General features: G+C 34.6%; 1 protein-coding gene across 1 annotated transcript in view; it reads left to right on the forward strand.

The window, feature by feature from the left end:
* LOC110449804 (epithelial cell-transforming sequence 2 oncogene-like) overlaps positions 1-9,341 on the forward strand; it is a 48,705-nt gene extending 39,364 nt beyond the window's left edge. The window contains exon 25 of the mRNA XM_021496892.1: positions 8,553-9,341. Within this exon, the coding sequence (XP_021352567.1) occupies positions 8,553-8,680 (128 nt within the window). The 3' untranslated portion in view covers positions 8,681-9,341. The remainder of the gene's footprint in view (positions 1-8,552) is intronic.
* Positions 9,342-13,663: the final 4,322 nt, after the last annotated feature.

Genomic DNA, 13,663 nt, shown 5'->3' on the forward strand with positions numbered 1-13,663 from the left:
AAAGAGTTGGGGATAAATATGGTCATCAAATTGATTTCAAAACATAGCAAAATTATTGTTTATGGTGTCAGAAATCACAAAAAATTATGCACATTTATTCTGTTATTCTTTTGAAAATTCTTTTTTTTTTGTAAAAATTGGTGGCTCATAAGCTATCATCAATGCTGAGGGGAGTAAACATGATTGTACAATAGGTACTATGTGTATATTGTTTTATTATAAAATGTCAATTTTTATTCGTTTACAGATAATTTTTACATAAATTTCCATTTAAAATCCTTAAAATTCTGACAACCTATATTTTTTTGTGGCAGAAAATTTTCTTTACATCAAAGCATAAATATTCTACAATGAGAAGGATCAATCTCCCGAATTCCTTTTATTCTTGGTCAATTCTATCCCAATCAAATTCCTTGCTCAGTTTGGTTGCAATTGACAGCTGATGTAACTGGTCAGTTAGCCAGTATTCAGGGCTGTAATTAGCTTTTATGTAAATGTGCTCAGAAACAGGTTGCCAAGCTCAAAATCAGTAGACTTGGAGCTAGTTCAATGTTTGTTTTTCTTCATTTTTTTCTGAAGTATGTATGTATAATTGGGACAGTTAAGTTACAACACCTATTAGGAGCCCCACCCCATCAGTAAGTTCTATCCCACTGGGCAGTCACTTTAATTGATATGACTGACCTGTGAAGACCAGCTGTTCTAAAAGTAGGTGAGGAAAACAAGATAGAAGTCAACAAACCAGTCCCTTTATTGGTCAGCCTATGTGAGTTTCCTTGAGTCATAAGGTCACCCTGACCAGTGTACTGACCCATTTACAAACAACATAATATACCAGCTCTGTCCACCAGTAAACTGTAGGGTCAAGCCAGTGTACTACAGGAACTCATTCTGAAAGGTTCTAACAGTGCTATATTTGTCAGATATTTCAAATAAGTACCAATGTTTATCTCAAAGAATTTTCATGCAGATATTTTTGAAATGTAATTTGACTGCACTACTAGTCAGTTATTATTTTCACCATATTATAGGATGTTATAAAAGTATCTATGTTATTCAAATTTTCTGGTACATTTGTATTTCACTTTCAGCTTTAGGTTTGTTTTCATGGGAAAGTCTAAGACAGATGTGTTGAAAGGATCCACATGTTCTCAAAGGATATTTAATAGATTGGTATCACATAGTATGATACATGACACCTGCTACAACATGTATAGGGGTGTAAATCTATCCCTTGTTTTAGCAATAGAGGAAGCACAATGATAGTCTCGTTCATCCTTACTGAATTGACCACAAACTATTGGAGTATATCAATATACTCAGTATCTCAGTATATTGATACTCGGTATAGTGTAAAAGTTGTTGTAAAATTCTGCTTCACTGAAGTATATTCTTTTTATTAAATATTAAATATACCAAATCAGTACCAGTCTTTTCCAAAAGATAAATTTGCTAAAATTGAACAAGAGATCATATATTTTCCACTTTCATGCCGTGATGATGCAAATTTCAGATTAAAAGTTGTTAAAAACAGAAATAAAATAGGTTGAAAATAAACACTTATCTTCTGTCTTATAGACTGTAGTCTAACATGATAGATTTACACTAATAAGCAGGTTGTGTGTGGAATGAGTGTCCAGTTGGTGTTGTCCAGCTGTTATCAAATTCCAATCTGTGGGTATAACCACTGTTATAAATGTCCAATCTACAGATAATAGTGATTGCCCTTTGATGTCCACTCACTAATAATCAGGTTCTACTCTCTGTCCATATGTCCAGAATTGATGAGCCTCCTCATTTAATCAGCCAGCATGCTCATTTAAACACCTCTTGGCAGCTTTCAATAACATTTTCCAGTTGACCTTAGCAAGATCAATGGCTTACAGAGCTGTAATTTCCAGCCAGGCCTATAGATACATTATGGCCCTCTATATCCTTATCAGCAATGACACAGCATACCCACTCTCTGAATCCAAGCCTTTGTTTTAGATACACAGAATTTAAAAAAATAATCTGGCAGTGTAAATCATTATTAAAATAATTACCAAGATAATTCTCACCTAATTTCCTCAGTAGTCTCCCTAGAGAACACTGTTCTCCTCACCAGCACTGACTCACTACCATGCAAATATCAGATTCTCACCAATATTGATGGGGAACACTTTTTAGTGGTTCTCCATGATGCAATTCAATTTAGCAATTTCACAGTCATCATACAATGACACATCATGCATGTAAGAAATGTGTTCAGGAAAAGAAATTGAAAAAACCCCAACTAAAAACAGTAGAACAAATCCAAGAAATCATGTCCTCCGACATACCTTCATTACATTGTAAAATCGTTATATTTGATTGTTCAAAGATTCTAACAAAGCGAAGTTAATGTAACTTTTAAAGATGGAATTATGTATCACAATAACCCCTACTATCCTATACTTTCCCTTTATCACCTCATATAAATTACCCCCTAATTAGTGGGGATTACTCCTCACTATCTGATATTACCCCTTTACTGGTCCTTTACCCTCACTATCTAATATTACCCCTTTACTGGTCCTTTACCCTCACTATCTAATATTACCCTTTTACTGGTCCTTTACCCTCACTATTTAATATTACCCCTTTACTGGTCCTTTACCCTCACTATCTAATATTACCCCTTTACTGGTCCTTTACCCTCACAATCTAATATTACCCCTATACTGGTCCTTTACCATCACTAAATAATATTACCCCTTTGCTGGTCCTTTACCCTCACTATCTAATATTACCCCTTTACTGGTCCTTTACCCTCACTATCTAATATTACCCCTATACTGGTCCTTTACCCTCACTATCTAATATTACCCCTTTACTGGTCATTTACCCTCACTAACTAATATTACCCCTTTACTGGTCCTTTACCCTCACTATCTAATATTACCCCTTCTCGATCTCATATTACCCCCTCACTTGTTCATGTATAACCCCCCTCATTATGAAGACATTGATCAATCAGTAGTTCTCATCCACTAAACACAAAAGGTATAAAACCAAACTTAATACATCCTTCCCATTAAAGCCATTTGGGTCGCTGTGGAGTATAACATATAGATAGAATATATTGCTGTTACAGATCAACCTTGAACAAACCTCTTCCCCCTGTGAAGTTGTTGGTCAACATACGTCAGAAATTCTAATAAATGAAGAATGCAGGGCATATAAGTATATCAACTTTGGATGTCTTATGCGCATTTCTGTAACCTTGAGATTTTCCAGGAGCTGAACTTGAACTTTCCCAAATCAAGATTTAATACACATTAAAAGTAGCTGTTCTGCTGCGTCCAATCCCTGTAGAATCTGGACTTGCTTAGCTCATTTGTGTTGGAGCTGCCTAGCACTTAATGTTTTGATAGGAAATTGAGCTGAAATATGTCAAGTTGATAAAGCTAGGCTGACTATAGCAACTGACCCATTCCTACACCAAGCTGTAACATGTAACGTTAGGTAGGTAAGACTATTAACCAAGGCAAAGAATGTCTGCAGCCTAATACAGGAAACCGGATAAAAAGCCTAATTTGTCATCGAAGGGTTAAATGCAGTACTAAATTAGGAGAATGGGTCTCTCTGATAAACATTTGTATTTATAGACCTTCAGCATACTACAGAGACATGCTGACAAACAGAATTATACATTAATCTTTGTTTGTGCGTCAACAGTCTAGTGTAGTCAAATGTCCTTGATCCTTGACGTCAGCTGACAATTAGGGATAAATATATTGAGTTCCATAAAGTTACTGTAATTCATTTGTACAAGTTAGGTCTATTACCAATCATTCAGTTTAAATAAGGCAGAATTGTTGAGGTCATGGTTAAATCAAGATTTTCTTTACATATTTTCACTATAACCCTGAAAATGAACTGAAGCCTTTTTGACATCATTCTCACTGGGGGTTATATATCATCATATTACTTATTACTATTTTTGAATCAAACTTCTATTGACTTTAATGCAAAGAAAATTTAAGGTTGAATTCATTATTGAATTACAAATATTACTTAATGGAGACATTTCAGAATTATTTTGGTTTTTATTTACAATTATGTTTTTCTTTATTTATTGTGAAAAGTTGGAAACTGCTGTATGTTATTTTGGTTAATGTTTTTAGGTCACCTATTGTGATCGCCTTTTGTCCGCCAGCGTCTGTCGTGCGTCCGTAAACAATTTACATTTTCGACTTCTTCTCCAAAACCCCTGAATCAATTTCAATGAAATTTTGCAGAAACCTTCCATGGCCAAAAGTCAACTGAAAGAATGGCCGATTTGGTCCCCAGCCCCCAGGGGCCTCAGGGGCAGGGCCAAAAAGGGTCAAATTGAATGAAATTTCAAAATTTTCTTCTCAAGACCCTGATATGGTAGAATCAAATACTCTTCATAGATGGAAGGGTCTTAAGGTGCTTAACCAAAATTTTGAATTTCATGACCCTTGGGTCTCACGTTTCCCCCTGGGGAGGGGGTAAACTTTACTATATTTTATATAGAGAAATCACATTTTGGACCAACTTTTGTTTAATTGCCATTGGAGGTAATTCATTTAAGGTTAGCATTATCAGTATTGGGTAGCAGTTTGATGGTATGCACATATGAGCCCTGACTGACCCCCAGGGGCTGATGGGTGGGGCCAAAAAGGGTTGAATTGACTGAAATTTCAAAAATCTTCTCAAGACCCAGATATGGTAGAATCAAACACTCTTCATAGATGGAAGGGTCTTAAGGTGCTCTACCAAAATTTTGAATTTTATGACCCTGGGGTCTCACGTTTCCCCCTGGGGAGGGGGTAAACTTTACTATAGTTTATATAGGGAAATCACATTTTGGACCAACTTTTGTTTAATTTCCATTGGAAGTAATTCAATTTAGGTTAGCATTATCAGTATTGGATAGCAGTTTGATGGTATGCACATATGAGCCCTGACTGACCCCCGGGGCTGATGGGTGGGGCCAAAAAGAGTTGAATTGACTGAAATTTCAAAAATCTTCTCAAAGACCCAGATATGGTAGAATCAAACACTCTTCATAGATGGAAGGGTCTTAAGGTTTATGACCCTAGGGTCTCACGTTTACCCACTGGGGAAGGAGAGGGGGGGGGCAAAATTTATTATGGTTTATAATGGCAAATGATACTTTGAATATTACATGTTAATAACTTGATTGGAATCATAACCCTGAGTTGACAATTTGATACTTTGAGCCAGCCCTACCCCCAAGGGCTGTAGGGTGGGGCCCAAAGGAGTCAGTGTGCTAAAATTTCCTCATTTTCCTTGTTTAGAATCAGAGGTGTTAGTTTCAAATCCTTTTTAGTCTTAAATCTGTATGCATGCTAGATATTGAATAAGGTGGTTTTATTGGGTTTTTTGTCACTTTGAATAATATTTCTGTTCGTGTTAAAAACAAAATCAACTCTCTATATAAATATATCAGTTGACCGTTAAGGCCCATGGGCCTCTTGTTTAACTGTACTAGATTTGTTGTTACATTGACTTGTTGTTAATCAGGCTGGAAACGTATTTAGGAGATTAGTGACTAAAATTGTAATTGGTGTTTATTTTATGATAATAACTGCACTGAAATAAACATGTCTGGGACTCAATATAATCGACCAAAGATAATGCACACATTAAACTACAATTGGAAATGTCGTGTCATATAGCTCGTTCCCCATTTGATCAAAGACTTTAATGAGTTGTCTTACCTAAATGTAGATGTTTTTTGTAAAAAAAAAAATGTATTGCCTATGCGTTCATCTAAATATATTACACGTAATGAATTATATGCAAATTTATGTTTAAAAAGTTCTGAGTCATTTCATGAGCCCTGCTTATCAGGTGTAGCTAGGAAGATACCAGTGAACAAAGCCCTGATGTTTTCAGGTAGATGTATGCATAAATACACACTCAGGTAAAAACGTTTTAATATGAAAAGTTCAGCCAGCTTCACATTCTCTTCTGCTATACTTCATATAGTATTTCGCCATTTAATGGATCTTAATCAAATTTCTGTTTTCTTTGAGACAATAAAGTTAGGGTATATACCCAGGTATACTTATAATCTATGGTAAAGTTAGGGTATATACCCAGGTATATTTATAATCTATGGTAAAGTTATTGAGTTGGTTTATTTATAGTTTATACCATGAAATTGTGACATGTTGAATCAGTGTCTTACAGGTGACACATTTTTATATACTAATGTATTATAAACATTTTTGACACTTGATGGTTGCTGCCATTTCCATTATCAGAACCATTCTTTTTTAATCAGAGTGTCCTGATTTGCTATGGATATTTTTGTGTGGTAATATTTCATAGTGTCAAACTAAAACACTCCCAATTGCATAAAATATTGTATTTTTTGACAAGTCAGCTGAAATTTGTTTGGGGATGAATCACATTAACAGAGAATAAACGGGCCAGGTCGAAAGGTCAAGGTAAAATTCACCTGTCAGAATCACATCCTTTTCCATTCGGCCATGTTCAGTTATCAAAGGGAGAGATCAACCTTGTCAGCCCTATGTAGAGGAACACAAGTCATGAGTGCCGTGTCAGCCCTATGTAGAGGAACACAAGTCATGAGTGCCGTGTCAGCCCTAGGCCTATGTAGAGGAACACAAGTCATGAGTGTTTTGTCAGCCCTATGTAGCGGAACACAAGTCATGAGTGTTTTGTCAGCCCTATGTAGAGGACCACAAGTCATGAGTGCCGTGTCAGCCCTATGTAGAGGAACACAAGTCATGAGTGCCGTGTCAGTCCTATGTAGAGGAGCACAAGTCATGAGTGTTGTGTATGACCACTGTTTATGACCTCTGTTTTTACTGTACCTTCCACATATTCAATTTGTGCAATCAAGCAAAAACACTGAAAAGCAGAAGTATTTTTTACATTACCCAGTATATTCTGTACGGATTCTGATTTAACTTTAGAGTCCTGTGTTGATATATTTATGATAGCATATGTAAGTGTAACTTGTTACCTATATGAAGTTTAATAAAAAAAAATATATATATAAAAATGGCTGAAGGATCTGTAAATTTTGCATATTAAACTGATTTGATGGTGAAATTAAACTTAAAAATTCACTTTATATTTGACAGTTTTATTCTGTGGAGCACAAACCATAATTCAATTACTAAAATTCAATTTTCATATGTTTGTTGCAATAATAGCTCTCAAGAGCTAATGTTCTTTGTTTGCATGTATGCAACTTTGAATAAAGTTTCTTGTATCTTGTAAAGATATAAAAAAAAAAATACTATGTTATATTGTGGTGGTAGTTAGGGGTAAATTTACCTATACATTTGATCATTACACAAAAGAATCTAAATCTCACCACTTGCATCTTCTTCTTTCTCTCATAAGCTGATAAAGTTGAACAGCAAAACAATTGTAAGAGAAAATATTAACCTTAGAATCAGTGATTCAGCCTGTTTGTATCCTGCTCTACTTTATGTTGGCTGTCTTACTGTACCTTTTAACCACTGAATTGTACAATGGAGTTTACAAAGATACTGAGATTATTTCTGAATAGAGGACTTCAACTGTTGGAAGGACTTCTGTTCAGATTTCATCTTCCTTCTACTGAATCTTAACTTCGACCCTAACAGTACTTCTAGGACCTCCCTGGACATGTCTGTCGTTGTCTAGTAGTGATATTACACAGATTCTAAGTGTACCAGCGTCCCTGTGTCTTGTCCGGTGTCGTCAGGTGACAAAACCCATCTGGTGTTGTGATTTTTTTTTTAGTCCAAATGGCTTGTATTTGTCATATGCCATCCAAGGCCAATTTATCTTCTCATTTTAATACTATGGTGGTATTTTAAGTTTAAGCAACTCAACCAGTATATAGTATGTAAAATGGTGCTGCCCCAAAGTTTGTTTATGCTTGGTGCCACCTTCTCCAAAGTTTGTTTATGCTTGGTGCCACCTTCTCCAAAGTTTGTTTATGCTTGGTGCCACCTTCTCCAAAGTTTGTATATGATTGGTGCCACCTTCTCCAAAGTTTGTTTATGCTTGGTGCCACCCTCTCCAAAGTTTGTTTATGCTTCGTGCCACCTTCTCCAAAGTTTGTTTATGCTTGGTGCCACCTTCTCCAAAGTTTGTTTATGCTTCGTGCCACCTTCTCCAAAGTTTGTTTATGCGTGGTGCCACCCTCTCCAAAGTTTGTTTATGCTTGGTGCCACCTTCTCCAAGGTTTGTTTATGCTTGGTGCCACCTTCTCCAAAGTTTGTATATGCTTGGTGCCACCCTCTCTAAAGTTTGTTTATGCTTGGTGCCACCTTCTCCAAAGTTTGTATATGCTTGGTGCCACCTTCTCCAAAGTTTGTTTATGCTTCGTGCCACCTTCTCCAAAGTGTGTTTGTCTGTGTATTGTAGCTGTTTGGTAGCTGGCTTTAATTTTGCATTTCCATGTATGTTGTTCCCCATATCCATATTTGGGGGCCATCCTTAACTTTTGTTTGTCCATCTTTAATGTTAGATTGGTATTATTATCTGTTACTTTTGTCTTCTAATTTCAGACATTCAAAATGGGTTCAAGATGGAAACCCCAAATAAGGAGCTCTTCTGTTGTACCTCATGTGAAGAGGACAAGTTTAACTGGATCACATTGCTGGAACAAGCCATCCGAACTGCCCTGGAGGGGTGAACAGGTCTTTGGGCTTTAATCTGCACAAGCACTAGGCTGTGATACTGCCACCTTTTGGTCATGAACCCTGCCCAAGCTACTTTCTGCTTTGCATTTTGGGACAAAATCACTATTTATTGTGACATTTTATAGTTCGTTTGTGTGTACATGTAACTATAGGTCTGATATGAACTTTCATATTGTGTTTTCAATAATCACAATGAAAAATTATGCAAATGTTCCACATGAGTGTTGGTTATATTCAGGGTCATAGAGGTTAGAGGTCAATTTAACAAATTGCGATCATTGACATACTGATTTTTTTACTTAATATCATTTTTGAGATTTAAAGTTGGTAATATTTATGATTCAGCTGTGATATAAAGATGAAAATGTGATACAAAGAGTAGCCAGTTTTCTGCTTTTGTTATATATTAAGTATGAATTGTTAGGAGCCAGTTTACATCGAGAATCTTTAAGCTTTAATTCTGTAATGGAAGAACTTGTTATCAGGTTACTGGGATTCATCAGAAATGTTGTGATGACGTGTGGAATAGCTATTCAGATTTGATTTCTGACATTGATGTTACTTATTCAGAAAGATTCACTTGTTAAGTTTAATGTTAATATTTTGCAGTGTATTGCTGTTCTTGTTTTTATTAATTACTGAATGATGCTGAAATTAATTTATAAAATTATCTGAATTATTAATTTAATCACAGACTTAGATCTAATCTAATTCTGTGATTTAATTGATCAAAGCATCTGTTATGGTTGACTTATTAATTTATACAAGATTTCAGGATATTTGTCTTTTTTATTACATTTACAATCTTTATTGTCAAAACGATTACTACATACAGACAGCAAGATTGTTTTAATATTCAAATATTGACCACCTCTTCAAACGTTGGAGACATCTTAACAGATGCTTTGACCCCACTTTTATTTAAACAACATTATATAAATGAGTGAATGTATTCTAACAAATATTATCAGTTACATAATAGCTCCAGGCTTAAGATTAATAAAATCGTTTTTGTTTTTCCTGTGGCAATAGTTTTGTTTCCGAGTGCAGTATTTCTTTACTTCTCTGACCTGTTTCCCACTGTTCTTTATATACCTGTTCTCTATAACTCACTGTTACATTATTTCTCTATCTGGTGAGTGTTGTACCGTTACATTATTTCTCTATCTGGTGAGTGGTGTACTGTTACATTATTTCTCTATCTGGTGAGTGTTGTACTGTTTCATTATTTCTCTACCTGGTGAATGTTGTACTATTACATTATTGCTCTATCTGGTGAGTGTTGTCCTGTTACATTATTTCTCGATCGGGTGAGTGTTGTACTGTTTCATTATTTCTCTACCTGGTGAATGTTGTTCTATTACATTATTTCTCTACCAGGTGAGTGTTGTACTGTCACATTATTTCTCTACCTGGTGAGTGGTGTACTGTTACATTATTTCACTACCTGGTGAGTGTTGAACTGTTACATTATTTCTCGATCGGGTGAGTGTTGTACTGTTTCATTATTTCTCTACCTGGTGAGTGGTGTACTGTTACATTATTACTCTCTATCTGGTGAGTGGTGTACTGTTACATTATTTCTCTATCTGGTGAGTGTTGTACTGTCACATTATTTCTCTACCTGGTGAGTGTTGTACTGTAACATTATTTCTCTATCTGGTGAGTGTTGTACTGTTACGTTTTTTCTCTATCTGGTGAGTGTTGTTCTGTTACATTATTTCTCTCTATCTGGTGAGTGTTGTTCTGTTACATTATTTCTCTAGGTGGTGAGTGTTGTACTGTAACATTAGTTCTCTATCTGGTGAGTTGTGTGTAGTTACATTCTTTCTCTACCTGGTGACTGTTGGACCGTTACATTATTTCTCTACCTGGTGGGTGTATTACTGTTACCTTATTTCTCTCTATCTGGGGAGTGTTGTACTGTTACGTTATTTCTCTATCTAGTGAGTGTTGTACTGTTATATTATTTCTCTACCTGGTGAATGTTGTTCTATTACATTATTTCTCTATCCGGTGAGTGTTGTACTGTCACATTATTTCTCTACCTGGTGAATGTTGTTCTATTACATTATTTCTCTATCCGGTGAGTGTTGTACTGTTATATTATTTCTCTACCTGGTGAGTGTTGAACTGTTACATTATTTCTCTAGGTGGTGAGTGTTGTACTGTTACGTTTTTTCTCTATCTGGTGAGTGTTGTTCTGTTACATTATTTCTCTACCTGGTGAATGTTGTACCGTTACATTATTTCTCTACCTGGTGAGTGTTGTACTGTTACATTTGGTGCTTGTTATCTCCCCAGTCAGTGTCGGAACTGTTAAAGCCATAACTCCTTCATTGTTAGTTTGAAATTATTGAAATTGTGAATTCTAATTCATATTTATAAACACTAACGAGACTTTGTTATTTGAATCCTGTGTTGTTTTGTTGGGTTTTAGACATGGAACATTGTAATTATTTGAAATAATTTGTTAAGAAGTTGAGAAATTTTCTTGTTATTTTTATGACAGTTATATCCCGGTAATATGTCGCTTGTGTTTTTACGATTGTGAGAAATTATGTTTGTGTGTTACCATTTAAGCATTAAGTTGTTTTCCAAGATGAATCATTCTCTATTGAGTTGCATATTTTGTTAAAATTGCTAAAAGCTGAATAAGTCTGTTATTGACATCAAGTCTTATTAAAATGGGAACTGTGGAGAAATCACAATTATCTTTTGTTTTGTGTTAAAAAATGTAAAATTTTTTTAGATTTGGTTAAATGTTGCTGAACATCCTTTTAACAGCTAAGGGTCATTTAAAAAATGGGTAACAAGGATTATCTAATACCATTGGTGAGCATCATTATTTCAAACTCAATTAAAATTGCATAATTCAATTTCACTTTATTTAATAATTGTTTCTTTATCTTCTTTTTCTTATAATACCAATACTTTTGCTGCCTCGTCTTTCAAACTGGGTTAAATCTCCTTCTGTTGGTGAAATAGTGAAATGAACATTTCTGTATTTTACCTATTGTTAACATTTGTTCTCACTGTGTACACGGCTGTGTGTTAGTAAATAGATCTAGTTTATTCTCACTGTGTACACGGCTGTGTGTTAGTAAATAGATCTAGTCACATCTAGAAATCGCACCTGTTATGTAATCTCTGTTTTTTGTAGTTGAGAATTGCTGTAAAATGTTATTTAATCTTGTTTTTTTATTTGAGAATTGACTGAAATGTTATGGAGTGATTATATGCATGTTCACTGGTGAGAAACGTGAAATTGACATGTCAGCGCTTTTGTCAATTTGTAAATTATGGTTGTTAAAATGTCAGGTTATTTAAAAATCACTTTTTATTGAAATCCATTATCATGACCTTATCTTTGTGATGCAAAAATACAATTGATTCTAATGTACCTGTTCCTCCCCACCTCACAGTAAATCAACAAATCTTCTTTAGAAACACAACTTGTCTACAAGATAGTGTTGTGTTGTAATAAAATTACTGATTTCTTTAATTAATTCAAAGTTAACATCAAACAATGGGGATTTATAAGTTTTCTGTCAATATAATTTTGTGATACTTTACTTACATACTTATAGATCTATTGTTAGTTTTGGTGATGCTGACAAAACTGGTAAATTGACTATTAATTCAGGCTTATGGCCCTGAAACGTTCTGTATATAAATCTCCATTATGATACTCTATACAGTTAATTATTACTGATAGTACATTGTATTTGTATCCATTATCTTGTTTCAAACTTACAGAGTTGTACTGTACATTCACTTTTATATTACTAGTACATGTGTATATGAGAGACGAGAAAGTTACGATAACATGCACTAGTATATAGGTTGTAGGGTAGAGAAGTATGGCGAAGTAACCTACAGATCTATCATTATGTACCTGTGTATTTTAGCAGAAAAAGCTGGAGTAACTAACGTTATCCATATCTGAAATGTATGTTGGCCAATGTGTGCCATTTTGTTGTTTCAACTTTTTGCTGCATCTTTTCATGGGGGGGGGGGACAAGAATTCAAATTTGATCAGTATTGTCTTTTCAGGGCAAAAAAGGGAAATAAAGAGAAGTAAGATAGGAATGAGAATTCAGGTTTTTTCATTCTTGTCTTTTTGGAGTAAAAGGACGAAGAGCAAGACTTATCCTGAAAAAACAAAACAATAAAATGACACATTAATTAAATCAGCCACCATAGAAATGAAAGAGAATTATGATATTTAAGCTCCAATACTGGTACATAAAATACCTGTTGTATATGTACTGATGGAACAATCTTATCGGTATATAAACCTTTGACTGGTTGTGATAATATATATATTTATTGTTGATGTTTTAGTATATGTATACATGTATTCCTCACAGATCAATAGGCAAAGCTGGTGTGTTACAATCAGGATCAAATTGAAAAAATGTTGCTTTTTCAGAGTTTGTCACATGTTTGCCAGCAGTGTATTAATATTTTAGCTACGATAAATGTACAAAGTATAATAAACCACATGTATTAGGTAGGGAATTACCATAGATAAGCTATTTCTCTGTATATTTTTAATATTTGTAACTCAACGGTTGTGAGCATATTTTTCAATGATCCCAAATTGTAAATGCAAAAATATTATAGATTGAGCTATTGTTTTTCACAGTATACTTTAGAAGGAGTTATTTATTTATATACAGTTTGTACAATTCCCTCTGCTATTTTAAAATATTTGAAAGTAATCCTCACATTATACATTTTATTAAATGTTACTAAGTAATCACCACTTTCACTGTACAGACTGCATTCCACTTTAATGTTTGATAAGAACCTGTACTTCTAGTAGAGAAATATCTAAAATTGTACATTTTTGCTTAGACAAATCAAATGTTAAGGGCGAAGGACGCAATTATCCAGCATACCAACTTTGACGACGTTGGCTCTATTACCCGTGACTTTAAACATGTGAAGTGAAAAAATTTAAGTCTGAA

The sequence above is a fragment of the Mizuhopecten yessoensis genome, unplaced genomic scaffold, assembly GCF_002113885.1.
Source record: "Mizuhopecten yessoensis strain PY_sf001 unplaced genomic scaffold, ASM211388v2 scaffold4823, whole genome shotgun sequence".
Lineage (NCBI taxonomy): Eukaryota > Metazoa > Mollusca > Bivalvia > Pectinida > Pectinidae > Mizuhopecten > Mizuhopecten yessoensis.